The 14,896-nt window shown below is 53.7% G+C and overlaps 8 protein-coding genes across 8 annotated transcripts; 3 read left to right on the top strand and 5 right to left on the bottom strand.

Moving 5' to 3' along the window:
* Positions 1-1,372: 1,372 nt before the first annotated feature.
* Positions 1,373-2,238, bottom strand: ATEG_05232 (uncharacterized protein; the record flags this gene model as incomplete). Its single annotated transcript, XM_001214410.1, has 2 exons — positions 1,373-2,034; positions 2,118-2,238. The coding sequence occupies 2 exons, from the start codon at positions 2,236-2,238 to the stop codon at positions 1,373-1,375; spliced, it is 783 nt and encodes a 260-aa protein (XP_001214410.1).
* Positions 2,239-3,025: 787 nt separating this feature from the next.
* On the top strand, positions 3,026-3,421 carry ATEG_05233 (uncharacterized protein; the record flags this gene model as incomplete). Its single annotated transcript, XM_001214411.1, has 1 exon — positions 3,026-3,421. The coding sequence occupies one exon, from the start codon at positions 3,026-3,028 to the stop codon at positions 3,419-3,421; it is 396 nt and encodes a 131-aa protein (XP_001214411.1).
* A 974-nt stretch (positions 3,422-4,395) lies between these two features.
* On the top strand, positions 4,396-5,211 carry ATEG_05234 (nucleotide diphosphatase; the record flags this gene model as incomplete). Its single annotated transcript, XM_001214412.1, has 1 exon — positions 4,396-5,211. The coding sequence occupies one exon, from the start codon at positions 4,396-4,398 to the stop codon at positions 5,209-5,211; it is 816 nt and encodes a 271-aa protein (XP_001214412.1).
* Positions 5,212-5,476: 265 nt separating this feature from the next.
* On the bottom strand, positions 5,477-6,376 carry ATEG_05235 (CybS family protein; the record flags this gene model as incomplete). Its single annotated transcript, XM_001214413.1, has 5 exons — positions 5,477-5,642; positions 5,700-5,819; positions 5,875-5,941; positions 6,081-6,098; positions 6,226-6,376. The coding sequence occupies 5 exons, from the start codon at positions 6,374-6,376 to the stop codon at positions 5,477-5,479; spliced, it is 522 nt and encodes a 173-aa protein (XP_001214413.1).
* Positions 6,377-6,856: 480 nt separating this feature from the next.
* ATEG_05236 (MDR family NADP-dependent oxidoreductase) lies at positions 6,857-7,888 on the bottom strand (the record flags this gene model as incomplete). The annotated part of the gene is made up of 1 exon (XM_001214414.1): positions 6,857-7,888. One exon carries the CDS (start codon positions 7,886-7,888, stop codon positions 6,857-6,859), a length of 1,032 nt encoding a protein of 343 aa, XP_001214414.1.
* Positions 7,889-9,606: 1,718 nt separating this feature from the next.
* On the top strand, positions 9,607-11,504 carry ATEG_05237 (DEAD/DEAH box helicase; the record flags this gene model as incomplete). Its single annotated transcript, XM_001214415.1, has 2 exons — positions 9,607-9,962; positions 10,013-11,504. The coding sequence occupies 2 exons, from the start codon at positions 9,607-9,609 to the stop codon at positions 11,502-11,504; spliced, it is 1,848 nt and encodes a 615-aa protein (XP_001214415.1).
* A 285-nt stretch (positions 11,505-11,789) lies between these two features.
* Positions 11,790-12,816, bottom strand: ATEG_05238 (uncharacterized protein; the record flags this gene model as incomplete). Its single annotated transcript, XM_001214416.1, has 2 exons — positions 11,790-12,714; positions 12,776-12,816. 2 exons carry the CDS (start codon positions 12,814-12,816, stop codon positions 11,790-11,792), a joined length of 966 nt encoding a protein of 321 aa, XP_001214416.1.
* Positions 12,817-13,332: 516 nt separating this feature from the next.
* adB (adenylosuccinate synthase ADE12) lies at positions 13,333-14,725 on the bottom strand (the record flags this gene model as incomplete). The annotated part of the gene is made up of 3 exons (XM_001214417.1): positions 13,333-14,495; positions 14,545-14,613; positions 14,683-14,725. 3 exons carry the CDS (start codon positions 14,723-14,725, stop codon positions 13,333-13,335), a joined length of 1,275 nt encoding a protein of 424 aa, XP_001214417.1.
* Between the last annotated feature and the right edge of the window lie 171 nt (positions 14,726-14,896).

Here is a 14,896-nt window from a genome sequence, read left to right on the forward strand (position 1 = left end):
CAGACTTCTTTGCACTTGATCCTCCCTCAGCGATACTTGATGTTCTCGATTGGCGTTTAGTGGCTCGCGGGCGATACACCACGGGCTGGATCTGTCTTGCACGAGCAGTACACATAAACCTAGGACCTCCAGTCACTTCGCTGTCAGAGGCCCAGTTTGGCTTGACGTTACGAAGCTCCAGTCTTCTTTTGGGGTGACCTTGTGGCGTGGAAGTCGACCTTACCGAAGAGCCGTTGTTGTCTGCTGGTACAGGTACAGAGGACTTGCCTAACGGCCGTCGACGCTCCAGAGACCCAGAGACTGTGGGCACGTCATTTCATAGCATCATATTAGGAGCTGATGCATTCCCTTTGAGCTGGCGTACAGTTCTCTTGTTCAGAGCTTGCTGTTGTTGGGTGTTTTCAGCAGCTGGTCCTGCGCCAAGTCTGCGCTTCAGTATAGGGGCAGAAGCTTGACTCCTCGGGTTTAGGGTCGCCGGTTTTTGTTGCATCTTGGATGACACCCTGTTGGAATCCTGCGAGGCATTCATGATAGTAGCCTATGATCCCACAAGGGTGAGCAGACCCTGCGTTTGTGAAATGGTCCTTAGCAACGGCTTCTAGCATGAAATGGTATGAGAACTTGCCTGAGATATATCTGGACAAGACTGGCTCCTCGCAGAATTGAATGAGGAAGTCCTAGTACAAAGCAGCCTAGGAAGCACTCTTGAATCAAAGTGAGCTGTCGAGTCATGCGTGGATATGTCTCTGATAGATGAGCTTCTACGAAAGGCGAAGGGTTGGGGCATGTTATGGAAGCTTTGTCAACGAACGGGAAATGACAAGGATTTGATGATGGTCGAAGGATGAGTTTTGACTCAGAATGGTTCTGTTCACCGGTGTTCAGTGTGCGAAACAGACAAAGCTGTGCTTCACTGTTTTGTAGATATGGCAGCTTAAGCGACGCGATACCTAATTAGGAAATCAACAGTGTTCTGTTGCGGGCACGGGCCACCGGCATTAGATCCATTGTATACATGTTCAGGTCCGTTAAAGAACGACCTGGTCACTGCCTATAAGCACGTCATAGACCTTTGGCAGTGTGTAGTATCTCATTGATCCTACGATGTCTCACACTACTTTACAGCAGCATCGACCTTCAGTAGACACTACGATATCTGAGTAAATCTGATGCTTTGAAAGTATTTAGTCACCATTGCATACCCATATTTCAGACTCAACATTGTAGCTCTCTCCGAGCCTATACAGTAAACTTGAAAACTTATAGGGGTAAACAGGTGAGGAAAAGACTCAAGGCTCATTAGTGCTAAAAAACAGTCTAAGCATGTATTACAGTCTTTTAGCCTATCGGTAATATGATAAGATGAATATCATCAAGCATCCTCCACAGACGTATGGTGACCACGCTTGCGTTTTCCAGGAGCGTGGATCGACGAGGCGCGGCGCGCCTCATGGCTCCCATCATTTGTCCATTCGCTGATCTCCCATTCGATTCTGGTAGACTGGTCATCGCTCATTCCAATCCCACGTCTTGTTTTCATCAGCCGCCCCAGTCGACTTCCCTCAATCATCTCCTCAAACCAAGGGATACCGTCCGTCGTTCCTTGGCGAAAGCTGCGCGCGACATCCATTTCGCCTCCTGACGAAGGCACGGGTGCAGTAGAGGATGTGGCCTGCACCGCTGGCGAGACGGTCACCTGCTCCGCCTGGGGAGAGGTTTCCGTCTCGACTTCTTCTTCAGAGGAGGACTCCGGGAGAAGATCCAGATCTTCCAACAACCGCTGATCGTTTCCATCCAGGCTTCCGACGGTAACGGACATGTAGTCGGCCTCTTCGCGGGGATGCTCGCTCCAGTAGCTTAAGGGGGTGCCGCAGAACCCGCAGAAGACGCGCTGGGTATGCGGTGCGTGGTGAGGAGAGAAGATCCGGCGGATCGTGCCATGTGTTTCGTCAGGGAAGAAAGATTGAGTATGGGATTGGTACCATGTCAACGGTACGCGGAGCCATGCTGTGAGAGGAGTACCGTGAAATCTTCCTGTGGAGAGACCTTTTGTTAATGGTGTCCAAGATGTACGAAGTGTGATGGGTAGGGTTCAGCAGCGGAGAGTGATGACATACGATTGTCGCGGCTAGTGTCAAAGTAGATTTGAGCGTCACTGGTTTGGTCCTGGGGAATTCGAATAATGTACTGGTTGCGACCACATAAGCAGGAGCCATGGAGGGGCTCGTGGGTTGTCATTTTTGTGATCAATTGTGGTGACCTGCTGTATGAAACTGATGGCCGTGCGACTAGTGTCGTCGATCTAGTATGAGGTCATCGGCCACGTCGTCAACTGGCGGTAATTGAAGAGGGAGAGAGGCGTGTCTGCCTGCAGCAGGACGGGCACCAGCTAAATCGATGGAAGACAATGATAGTGAGCGACCCGGATGTCTATCACTGAGAGGGATGGATGAAGATCTACAGCTACCGTAGGTATTGTCAGGATAGTCGATGACGTGAAGGGCCAAGCCTCCGGATGACAACGGCTTGGCATCCCTCGATCCGGCAAGTCGACTGGATGGGGATTAGTCTGGTTCTCCGCAGAGAGAACCTGGGGTGTCTTTACTTATTACCTAGGTAGTTACCTAGTAGGTACTAATTCTTTCTCAGTACCAAACGTTAGACTCCTCGGGTCTCCCCTGGTTCAAGCGGTTTGGTTGCCTGTTCTGAAACACCAGGGGTTTTGTCCCTCTTGCATTCCTTCGCATTTCTTGTGGTTTTCTTTTCTTCTTCGTTCCTTCGCTCCCTATTCCCATCTTCTTTCTGTCGGTCTTTTCATTTTGATTTTTGTTTTCGCCAGTCCTCACGCTGAACAAGGTGTTCTGTTTGGTTCCCTTGCCTTCTTTGCCCTAGCCTGTCCGCATTAATTGTCAAGGCTGCTGCTCCGGCGGGTGAATCGACCTCTCTCCTCACAGTCACATGAAAATCCCACCCTCGACTATCATCAACCACTCTACCACCAACAACTCCCAATACACCCACCACCATGCCCGCGCCTGCTTCCAGCTCGTCCGAGACGTCTTATTCTCCCAACGCCGCCAGTGTGGGCCTCAATGCAGACGACCGCGATGACCGGTCTTCGTCCACTCCCACAGCATCCAAGGTCGGCGGCTCCGGCCCTGACAAAGAGAAGCCCCGCCTCACCGAGCAAGAAAAGAAGAACAACCATATTGCCTCTGAACAGAAGCGTCGGGCTGCCATTCGCGAAGGCTTCGATCGGCTGACGGAACTGGTCCCGGGATTAGAGGGCCAAGGCCGCAGCGAGAGCATCGTGCTGCGGAAGACGGTCGACTTCATCCACCTGCAGCTCCGGGAGCGACAGGAACTGATCGCGGAGATTGAGCGCCGCGGCGGTCGCATCGATGATACGTTCCGACCATGACGGGGGTTGAAACACCCTCTGCATGTTGGGATCCGCGCGCGGCAGTGATGCGCCGGCAGTTGCGCTGCCTACCGAGGTCCGATCGGATATGAGTGCTATGATCTTGATGACTTGATTTGTGTTTGGGAGTGCCTTACAGAGGGAGGAATCGTGTGTTTGATACGATTGTCGAGAGGAGGATCGAAAATACAGAAAAGAAGGCGGAATTCTTCTCTCAGTTTCCTGCTGCTCTGTATAACATGGGTTATCTCCTTTGAGGCTGTCCTGGTGATTTTCATCTATTGTGAAGACGGACTTCATGGCGAACAAGGAATTTCATGTACACGCTTTTACTGCGGTTTAGGCATCTGTCGAGCTTGGTGTCGGGGCGTTGTTGATCATTGGACATGGCTGTATACGCACTGTGACAGCCTCATGTCGGTTGCTTTTGTTTTTATCATTAGGTATGGAAAGTACACTCCAAATTGATATTCGCTTCATAGCTGGTCGTCCTTAGCTGGTGTTGCAGCGGCAGGTCAATGATATGCCGGTTCATGGTGTATACCAGTAATAAGAACCAATGCTCAAGATCACATCATCATCATCATCATCATCACACCAGCATACCACTATCTTTTCTTGTGGCAGCAGAAATTAGTAACAATATAACATGGTTAGAGAATGATTAGCGACCAAGTGTGACTTGTTCAGAGAGCACTACCAAAGATATATATTATGAGTACACCTTCATAACGTCCACTCAAGTCATATGTACAACTATCAGAACAACCTCTCCAGAACCACGTATTTACAATCTATATCTGGAAATAAAACAAAAAGACAGAAATACGTAGCATGTACTTGTCAAACAATCGTTATCAATATCGGGATTCTGCCCCACCTCACCGCCCCTCTATCACGAATCGAGTCACCGTTTTGCTTCAGCCCACCTCACCCCTCAATCCCCATTGCAACCCCTCAAACCATCGACCAACATGTCCGACTCCAAAGAAGGCCTGCTCGCCCAGGCCGAGCCCGCCGACCCGCCGCCCGCATACGACGCGCACCCGCCACAACGCAGCAGCCTGCCGCGCCCACCACCCCTCGCGCTGCCGGTGCTGAACGAGCTGCGCAACAAGCGCGTGATTCTCGCCTCGTCATCGCCGCGCCGGCGCCAGATCATGTCGCTGCTGGGCCTGCCCAATCTCGAGGTTATCCCGTCGAACGCGGCGGAGGACTTCCCCAAGACGATGGAGCCGTTCGAGTACGTGCTCGCGACGGCGACGAAGAAAGTGCACGCCGTCTACGAGCAGGAGATCGTCAACGAGGCCCAGGGCGAGCCGGGCCTGATCCTCGCCGCCGACACCATCGTCGTCGACACCGTCTCCGGCACCATCCTCGAGAAACCCCGCTCCGAGGCGCAGCACCTCACCATGCTCAAGACGCTGCGCAATAACCGCGACCATAAGGTGTTCACCGCCATGGCGGCCATGGCGCCCCTGGCGAGTGCGCGCCAGCCGGGCTATGTGCTCGAGACCGCTATCGAGGAGTCGACGGTGCGGTTTGACACGGAGGTCACGGATGAGTTGATTCTGGCGTATGTGCGGACGCGCGAGGGTGCGGATAAAGCGGGCGGGTATGGGCTGCAGGGGCTGGGGTCGATTCTGGTCGAGAAGATCGATGGGAGTCACGATAATGTGGTGGGGTTGCCGTTGCGGGCGGCGCTGAAGTTGATGGAGAAGGTGTTGGCCAAGGCGGATGATGATGATCGGTTGTCTGGAAACGAGGGCTCCGATGAGGAGTTGGAATGAGGCTGAGAGGTGGGTACTTCGGTTGGCACATCTTGGATACCACTGCATTGGGATAGACGCTGGTCGTTCTAGATGTGATGTTTTTACGGCTAGAGTCACAAAACGTACAATATCCAATTCAACTGTTACATGTCTTTTCCGGCTCAATAAAACACCAGTCACCGATAGAACGGTCTACTGAAACAATTCGCATATACATAGGCAGAATGCCTGAACAGAAGGAAATATCAAAGGAAAGAAAAAAGGTATATCAATGCACCGTCATCTACGCCTTCCACACACGCTTGATGGCCTCCGTCACACCAACGTCATTCGTCTCGAACTCGTAGAGACCGACAGCGGTGGTGAGAGTGAATGCACGCAGAAGCCAGTTCAGGAACGTACGGAACTTGGGGACACGACGCTCGGGGAAGTAGTCAATGATGGAGGCCCTGTCGAGTATGAGTACTTAATACAGGAACAAAGGACCGCTTTGACTGAAGACGTACTGGAAACCGATGTGGGAGTGAACAACCAAGAGAGAGCAGAGAACGGCATCCATGACAGGGTTCAGGGAGCCGGCAGCGAAAGGAGCGATAGTAAGGGGGATCAGACCAACAGAGACGAGTCTAGATGTGTGAGTTAGTCTGGGTCTGTTGCCTTGGATTCGAATGGTGAACAGACCTCTCGAAAGTCCAGTGGTAGCTACCGTGGGAGGGGGAAGGCTTCGGGATGGGAGCCGGGTCGTTCACTAGATGCTGGTTAATGCGGGTTCTGGATCGATAGCATGTGCGACTAGGACGGATAGGCGGAGATGCTGAAATTCAGGTTTCCGAAGTATTCCACCGACTATCGATCGCATTGAGAAAAGGGAGCGTGGGTTCACATACTGGTGCCCTGGACGACCTCTGTTCCGAAATTTCGTTAGCCATCTCTCCGCAATTCATCCCCACGCTACATTGGCTGCCGCAACCACCCGCAACCACTCTAACCAGCCATATTGCAACACTTATCACAAGCACAGGGATCACTCACGAGGAAGGGGAGGGAGAATCTGCTTCTTCGCGGAGGCGTGGAAAGCCACGACCTGCGAGACACCCGTGACATTCTTGGCCGCCAACGGGGAGCGGAAAGCCGACAGACAGGTCTGGCGGAGGAGGGGAGACTGGCGCGCAATCGAAGCCATGGCGAAGAGCGGAATAGTGGGAGTAGAGAGGAGAGGGACTGCGACACGAGACAGAGATGCAGACAGACAGGTCGTGAGGTCGAAGTCGTGAAGTCGAGATGGTCCGGCAGGAACCTCGGGAGGTCCGATCGGGAATGCGGTCATCACATTGTCGCCGCACTGATTGGCCCGTTTCTCTCCGCCCAGCCGAAAGTGTCCGACACCCGGCAATTCCTTTCTTACTACTTAATCCTTGACATTATTACTTGCTATTCCTTGCACGACGAAACAACACTGGTACTTTTTGATCATCAGTTTGTTTAGTACTAGCCCTAGAGGTATATACAATGACTCGGAGAATACTGTCATTCGATTTATTTTCGTCATTCGTTACAGGTTCTGATAACCGAGACCGCAAGGACAGCCGCTTGCCGCCCTGCAGAATGTTTTTGCGGCCCCAGCACTCATACAGACAACGATCATATCCTCATACCGTCTTGCTTAAAACTTCAGAACAGCCTTGCCCTTGTTCTTGCCATAGAAGATACCCACCAAGCCGTCAGCGGCATTGTCGATACCCTCCGTCTCGTGGATGAGGGCCTTGAACGAGCCCTCCTTGATCCACTTCTGCACGTTCTTCTGGTGCTCCTCGGTGTACTTGTCACCCATACCCTTGTCGCTGACGATGAATCCGCGCATGTCCAGACGCTTGATGAGCACGTTGTGGATGTTCTTGATCGGGTAGGGCTCCGAGTTGTACTGGGAGATCAGACCGCACACCACGATGCGGCCGAAGTTGTTGAGGGCATCCAGGGCGGCCTCCAGGTGCACACCGCCGACGTTCTCGTAGTAGATGTCAATGCCCTGGGGAGCAAGGCGGGCGAGCGCATCCTTGGGGGTTTCTTTCTTGTAGTTGAAACCACCATCGAAGCCGAGGTCCTTGGTGATGTACTCCAGCTTCTCGTCCGATCCGACACTACCGATGACCTTCAGACCCTCATGCTTGGCAAGCTGGCCGACGAGCTGACCGACAGCACCGCTGGCGGCGGAGACGAAGATGGTCTCGCCCTTCTTGGGCTTTCCGATCTCGTAGAGGGAAGAGTAGGCGGTCAGACCGGGCATGCCCAGAGCGCCAAGGAAAACGCGGACGTCCTCAATGCCCAGGGGGTTGTCGAGGGGCTTGATGGAGGCGAGCTGCTCCGCACCCAGAGCAACATACTCCTGGATGGGCATGTAGCCGATGACGAGATCACCCTCCTTGTAGTTGGCGTTGTTGGAGCGGACAACCTTGGCAATGGACGCGCTGTCGATGGGCTTGTTCAAAGGGAACGCGGGGCTGTACGACTTGGTCTCCGCGGGGCGCATGCGGCCACGCATGTAAGGGTCGAAGCTGGTGTAGAGGGACTGCAGGACGACTCCATTCTCCGGAGCAGGGGTGTTGGCATCGTACGAGGCCTGCTCGATCACGATGTGCTCCCCGGGGACGGGGTATCCCTGAGGGACCTTCTTGAAGACAAGAGCCTTGTTGGACATGGTGGATGAAGTGTACGGAGTATGCGGTGAAGCTCTGTAGATTTAGGAGAGTAGAAACAGGGAGATTGAAGACCGATGCCTAACCGAGGAGAGGGGAAGCGATATAATGATTTAAATACCTAGGCAAAACGCAGGATGCAACACCTTTGATTTATAACCACCAACCCACTCTCCGGAGGAAGCGGGGCAGTCCCAGAAAATCTGTGAAGATTAGAAAGCAGTAGTCATGCAAGAGAGAAGCTTCTCGAGATCCAAGATCGACCGTCCTTCCATGTTCAACGGACCTTCTCTCACACCATGGTTCGCTCCGGGAGATCCAGACCCCTTCCGTTTGCGTCCCAGAACAAGAGGTTCTCTCTGTAGAACATGGGACGGGACAATATTCTGTCCGAGAGCCCACTCTGTCTTGACGTTGCTGTGAAAATCGCCTGCAATGGTAGTCTGGGTGGAGCTACGCGGTGAGTGGAAGTGCTTGAGAGATCGGACGAAATACACCTTCTGGGCAAGAGAACCGTCGGGGTGATCAGAAATCCTTTTCGCGGCTCGGAGATGTTTCTGAATGGAGTGTTCATAGCGGGAGAAATGCGCCTTTGAAATTCATCGCCACTATGGGACAATTCCCATCCGGTTCTGCATAACTGTCCCAAGGTATAACATTATTGTCACGATGATGTTGGAATGTTCTTTCATCAACGCCAATCACGATGAGGTCATTAATTTGGGGTTAGGTTGTTAGTCAGCAATTCCCACCACCTTATTCTTCCTTAGCCTCGGTTGAGTATCATAATCATTTTTCAAAGCATGGGAGTAAAAGCCTAATTCAACACTTTGAAAATCTATCGCGGTTGTTCCTTTGGTACTACAAACCTTACATAGTATCATGAACATGTCTCTGTCGCCCAGGCATCGTGTTTCCCATTAGGTGTGGTGGTGGTGTTCTTAAACGCTCTTTATGAAATTCACTGTCGTTGACTTGAATGTCTTTAATGGGACTTGACGCAAGTCTATGGGGAATTCAAATGGGAGATATTTGCGATTATGAGTATTCGGCAGTACAATCATGCGTATCTAATAATGCTGTGTTCATGCGCAGCCGCAGCATGTCACCGACAGTCCCTACATCCCAATCATTTGGGAGTCGCAGAGAATTACTGCAGCCACACTCGGGATCACAAATCAGAATCGCTCCAGGTTTATATAAACAAGGACAAACTAACTACTCCGTACAGGAAAACAGCGTTAAAATCTGCACATTATGAGCTTCGAAGCACATCTGTATTATCTAGGGAATGATGCAGCGACAGCATTTGACCCCGGGTCATGCTGCAGTTTGGGTGCAAACGGAATATTCTAGATATCATTACAGAGACATAGACCTGTATTGAACATACATTCACTTATGTTCCCGTTGGCATACTCCGTAGTCACTGCGTGGCGTTGGCATGGTTTCATGCAAGGTACTCTTCAAAATCAGGGCTGATCTCCATCACATGATACTTTTGCCTCAGGCTACAATCCTTTTCTGCCCGCTAGACCGCCTTCTGTTCTGGACTGGCCGATTATCCGCCCTGAATTTTCTGCCGGACATTTCTTGTTTTTTTCCGATCCTCCATTGCCTCCCGTTTCCTCTTCACTTTTCTGCTTTGGATTTACAACATTTCATTGCTCATTGAAGAGATAAATTGGTATCTGCATACTCGGATCTACCAAACTGCATCATGTTCGGCGCCCTTCGCCGAAACGCGGTCGCTCATGCGGTGCGCTTTTCTTCTCGGTCTCTCCTGGGTAGAACAATTCCTCAACGGCCACAATGGTATCGCGAATCGTTATCCGTGACTCTTCACGAGATCCGGACATATCATTCATCGACTATCAGCTTCTCGGCTGCTGCGCAAGCCCAGCAACAGACTGAAGACTGGGCGGAAACGCCGGTCCCGACCAGATTTGCAGAGCTTGCCGACCAAGGACTGGTCCATCCCAGGATCATTCGTACAATCACCGCCGAGAAGAACATCAAAACCATGACTGAAGTTCAGAGCATGACAATCAATGAGACATTGTCTGGCCGTGATGTGTGAGTTGCTTTCTTATCCTCTATGATTTCTAATCTAACCTTCAACCTAGACTGGCTCAGGCTAAAACTGGTACCGGAAAGACAATCGCCTTCCTCCTCCCTGTCCTGCAGAACATCTTGAAAGATCAGTCTATAAAGGCGCGCCCATCCAGGAACAATCGTCCTACCCCGTCTGATATCCGTGGCATCATCATCTCACCAACTCGTGAACTGGCTGAACAGATCGCCAAGGAGGCGCGGCAACTGGCGTACGGAACTGGAGTTGTAGTGCAGACGGCTGTCGGAGGAACGCGTAAGAGAGAGCACCTGATGCAGATGAAAAGGCAAGGATGCCATCTCTTGGTCGGCACCCCGGGACGCCTCAAGGATCTGCTTTCCGATCCGTATAGCGGTGTTGCAGCTCCCAACTTGTCTTCATTCGTCCTGGATGAGGCCGATCGCCTTCTGGATGATGGGTTTGCCCCCGATATTCAGGAGCTGCAGCGCATGCTCCCGGACCCGATGAAAGTGGACCGACAAACGCTCTTGTTCTCCGCCACAGTGCCGAGAGAGGTCATGACCATGGTTCGACGGACCATGAAGCCCGATTACAAGTTCATCCGGACCGTCAAAGAAGACGAAGTGCCTACTCATCTAGCTGTGCCCCAAAAGGCGGTCATTCTCGATGGTTACCAGAACGCGTTGCCCGCCATCCTGGAGCTGGCCAAAACCTATGCCGCTGAGCCGGCCAACAGAGGCCGCCCTTTCAAGGCGATCGTCTACTTCAACTCGACTAAGCAAGTCCGGATCGCCTTCGAAGTGTTCCTCGAGCTTCTCAAGGGTCGCGATAGTCCCCTGAAAGCCCACGGCCTCGGCACGCGTATTTACGAGCTGCACTCTCGTCTGTCCCAGGATAAGAGGACTCGCACGTCCGAATTCTTCCGGGAGAGTCGCAGTGCCATTCTGTTTTCTTCCGATGTGACTGCCCGCGGTATGGATTTCCCTGGGGTCACTCACGTGCTGCAAGTTGGACTTCCCCGTGACCGTCCGACCTACATCCATCGTCTGGGACGAACGGGACGTGCCAACCAGACCGGTGAGGGCTGGATTTTCCTCCACAGGGGAGAGATCCCTGTCTCCAGAACGAGATTGTCTGAACTCCCCATTGAGGTCGATTCGTCGTTGTCGATGGCTACTGCCAACATGCGCGAGCCGCTCGACGCCGACGAACCGGAGGGAGAGATCATCACTCAGATCAACAGCGCGATGTCGAAGATCCCCGACGACTCCAAGGCAGAGGCCTATCTGTCGCAACTGACGGGCTCTATCTCCGCGTTCGACAAGAAGAACGTCCTGGCTCAGGCTATGAACGACCTCGCGGTTTACGGCTACGGGCTGCCATCGCCCCCTGAGATCCCGTACCCAATTGCTCAGAAATCTGGCCTTCTCCGAGTCCAGGGTCTCCAGCTCGACCGTCCTGTGAGCAATGACCGCAGGCCTCGGCGCAGCCGGGACGAGAGACCCTACGGACGGCCTAGACGCCAGTCACGTTCCCGCTATTGATCGTCTCTGTCTGCATGAAAGATACCACCAATATTCGACTGCATTGGGCGGCGTTACTACTGTTTCGAACGGCACCGGATCCAACAACCAACTCTTCTCCCCGTGTATTATATCGTTAATTTTGATAAGGATTGTGCGGACATGTTACTTCTATGTTGCAATATACCCGGCGCGTCAGGTCAGGCTAAGCACATAAGGCATCATTTTGTACAGGGCTGCATTCAGGCGTATAGATCAATCAATCACTCTTCACCTACTCGATGCTGCGTCCGTACTACTCCCCAACTAACCCATAGGTACAGTACACACAGGAAACTCCAACCGCCGATGCAACCTCGCCACAATCTCAACATAATCCCTCTCATTCTCCGGCGTCACAACCCCATGCCGCACCAAGAAATCCACCACAACCACCGCACTATTCGGCTTAAACTCGCCCCTCCGCAGCGCCGCAACAACCTCCTCAATCCCCCACAACCTAAACTCCGCGACCTCACCATCCCCCGGCCGCGGCTCCTCCCCCTCCCCCAGCTCCATCTCGTACGTATACTCGACCTCAGGCTGCAGCAGGCCCGTCTCGCCGCCGGCGTCCGCGCCCCGCACATGGAAATACGACACACACCCGGTCGCGCGCACGCGCGCGCGCACCGTCTCCGCCGCCAACGACGCCTCCTCGGCCGCCTCGCGCACCACGCCCTCCACCGGCCGCATCCGCGCCGCCAGCCCGCCCGCCGCCGTGCAGTCCAGCATGCCCGCGTACGTCTGCTTCGCGGCGGCGCGGCGCGCGATCCACAGCGCGAGCCCGCCGTCCCGGCAACGCACATAGCACAGCAGCTGCACGCCGTAGGTGACGACGCCGAACAGCGCGCTGGCGGCGCGCTCGATCTCAAGCAGCACGTCGCCGCGTGGCCCGTACACGGGGAAGGTCTCGTTGCGCCAGCCGGAGAGGAGGGCGAGGCTGCGGGCGGCGCGCGTGTCGTGGAGGGTCTGCGCGAGGCGCTGGGTGCGGGCTGGCGCGGGCCCCGGCGCCGTCAGCGTGACGGTTTTGGACGTGTGGTTGATGCACCACCATTCTGGGGACCAGATGATCTGTGGGATGATGGATGCGGGGATGTAGCCCAGAGGCGTGGGACAGTCGGGTAGTCGGAAGACGTAGTAGGTTTGGAGGCTTTGGGTGTATTTTATGGGGTCTTCGGTGGGGTGGATGAAGCTGTGGTGGGTTGTTGGTTACTGGTTGGGATGGGGGTGAGATGTGGAGGTATGGGGCGTACTTGTCGCATTCTTTGACGATGTCGAGGATAGTTTTTGGCATTTTGCGAGTGTTTATTTGCGTATGTTGGTGCATGCATCCTGCGGGAAGGATGTCTGTAGATCTATTGATGTAGATGACAGGTGTCAACTGGTTATTGCGTATAGCCCGACTGACGGATATTTGAAGCTGTTTCTTTCTGTAAATAGCTCGTTATCTCACGACCTGGTCAGGCTTATGTCTATATATCTTTCAATCTGATTAGAGCAAAAGAACGCGACTATATCTTAGTAGAGAAAGCAATTAAACCAGTCGAATCAAGAGAGTCCCAATTACTTCCTCACACTGTATACAGACTCTTGTTCGACAGTATTAATACATCAAAGAATCATCAACACAAACAAAAAAAAATTCTATTCATCTGCCGTCTACCGTACCAGACATCATCAAAATCGTCGATATAATTGCAATAGATCATAGCACAAACATACAAAGGACACGCCAGATTTCAATGGCACGCCAGAATGGGGATCAGGGAATCAACCTGTCTTACTTTTATCTCTATCATCACCACACAATCTACTCGCGGCAGATCATGTCGTCTCTAGCGGGACCGGTACCGATCCATTTCACAGGCACACCGCCCAGTCCGCGCTCAATGTACTCGATGTAGGCGCGGGCGTTCGCCGGGAGGTCCTCGTACTTCTTGACGCCCATGGTGTTGCTCTTCCAGCCGGGCAGAGTGATGTACTCCACCTGGACCTTGTCCAGCACCTCGGCATCGGCCGGGATCGTGTTCTCCGTGCGGGTGCCGTCGGGGAGGATATAGGCGACGCCGACCTTGATCTCATCGAAGTCGTCCAGCACATCCAGCTTGGTCAGGTTGAGAGCGGTGTAGTGGTTGATGGCCTGGGAGTAGCGGCACAGGACCAGATCGAACCAACCGCAGCGGCGACGACGGCCGGTCGTGACACCGAATTCCCTGCCGACAGACTGCAGCTTGTCACCGAACTCGTTCAGCTGCTCGCTGGGGAAGGGGCCGGAGCCGACACGCGTGGTGTAGGCCTTGACGACACCGATGATCGACGAGATGCTGGTGGGGTTGAGCGAGAGGGCCTGCACAGCACCGCCCAGGCCGGTGGACGAGGAGGTCACGAAGGGGTAGGTACCGTGGTCCAAGTCGAGCATGAGGGCGTTGGCGCCCTCGACAAGGGTGTTGGGCGAGTCCTTGTATTTCTGGAGGAAAGCCAGCTGGTCGACGATGTGAGGGCCGAGAATCTTGCGGTACTCCTTGAAGCGAGTGATCTCGTCCTCCACGTTGTACTCCAGGTCGCCGAAGCGCGCGCGGTATCCGCTCTCGAGGTTGCGCAGCTTGCGCTCAAACAGCGCCTCATCCAGGATCTCTCCGACACGGATACCCCGGCGGGCGGCCTTGTCACTGTAGCACGGGCCAATACCCTTGCCGGTGGTGCCGACCTTGCGACCGCCGAGGCGGGCCTCCTCAAGACCGTCAACGACGGAGTGCAAGTCGAGACAGACGTGGGCGCGGTCCGCAATGAAAACGCGCTTGCTGGCGCCCTGCAGGCCCTTCTCCTCGAGAGCGGCCAACTCCTTGAAGAAGCTGGGAACGTGCACCACAGTACCCGCGCCGATCAGGTTCACGCACGACGGGGAGATCAGACCGGAGGGAAGGATGTGGAAGTCATAAGTATTAGAGCCATGAACAATGGTATGGCCGGCATCTAGACGCAAGGTTAGCCTCGTCGAGACGGAGACACAGCCTCGACTCACTGTGGCCGCCAGCGGCACGGCAGCAAAGCGTAGCCTGCTGCGAAAGCATGTCCGTAATCTTTCCCTTTCCTATAGTCGAACAATTGCAGTCAGCATGAGGTTGTCACTGCGACCATCCGGACGGAACTCATTGCGCACCTTCATCACCCCACTGACTACCGAGAACGATTGTGACACCCATGATGATTGCGCGACGGTCAGACTGTTTCAAATCTGATCGCAATAGGCCGATTGATGGTTCGAACTGGTTCAATTGGCGGGACAGAGTACGAGAGAGTCAAGTGGTGATTCACAGGATATCGATGTGATGGACCGAAACGTTTCCAAATTGAATTCACCGGGGGATCTTGTC

Source organism: Aspergillus terreus, genomic scaffold, assembly GCF_000149615.1.
Source record: "Aspergillus terreus NIH2624 scaffold_7 genomic scaffold, whole genome shotgun sequence".
Taxonomy (NCBI): Eukaryota; Fungi; Ascomycota; class Eurotiomycetes; order Eurotiales; family Aspergillaceae; genus Aspergillus; species Aspergillus terreus.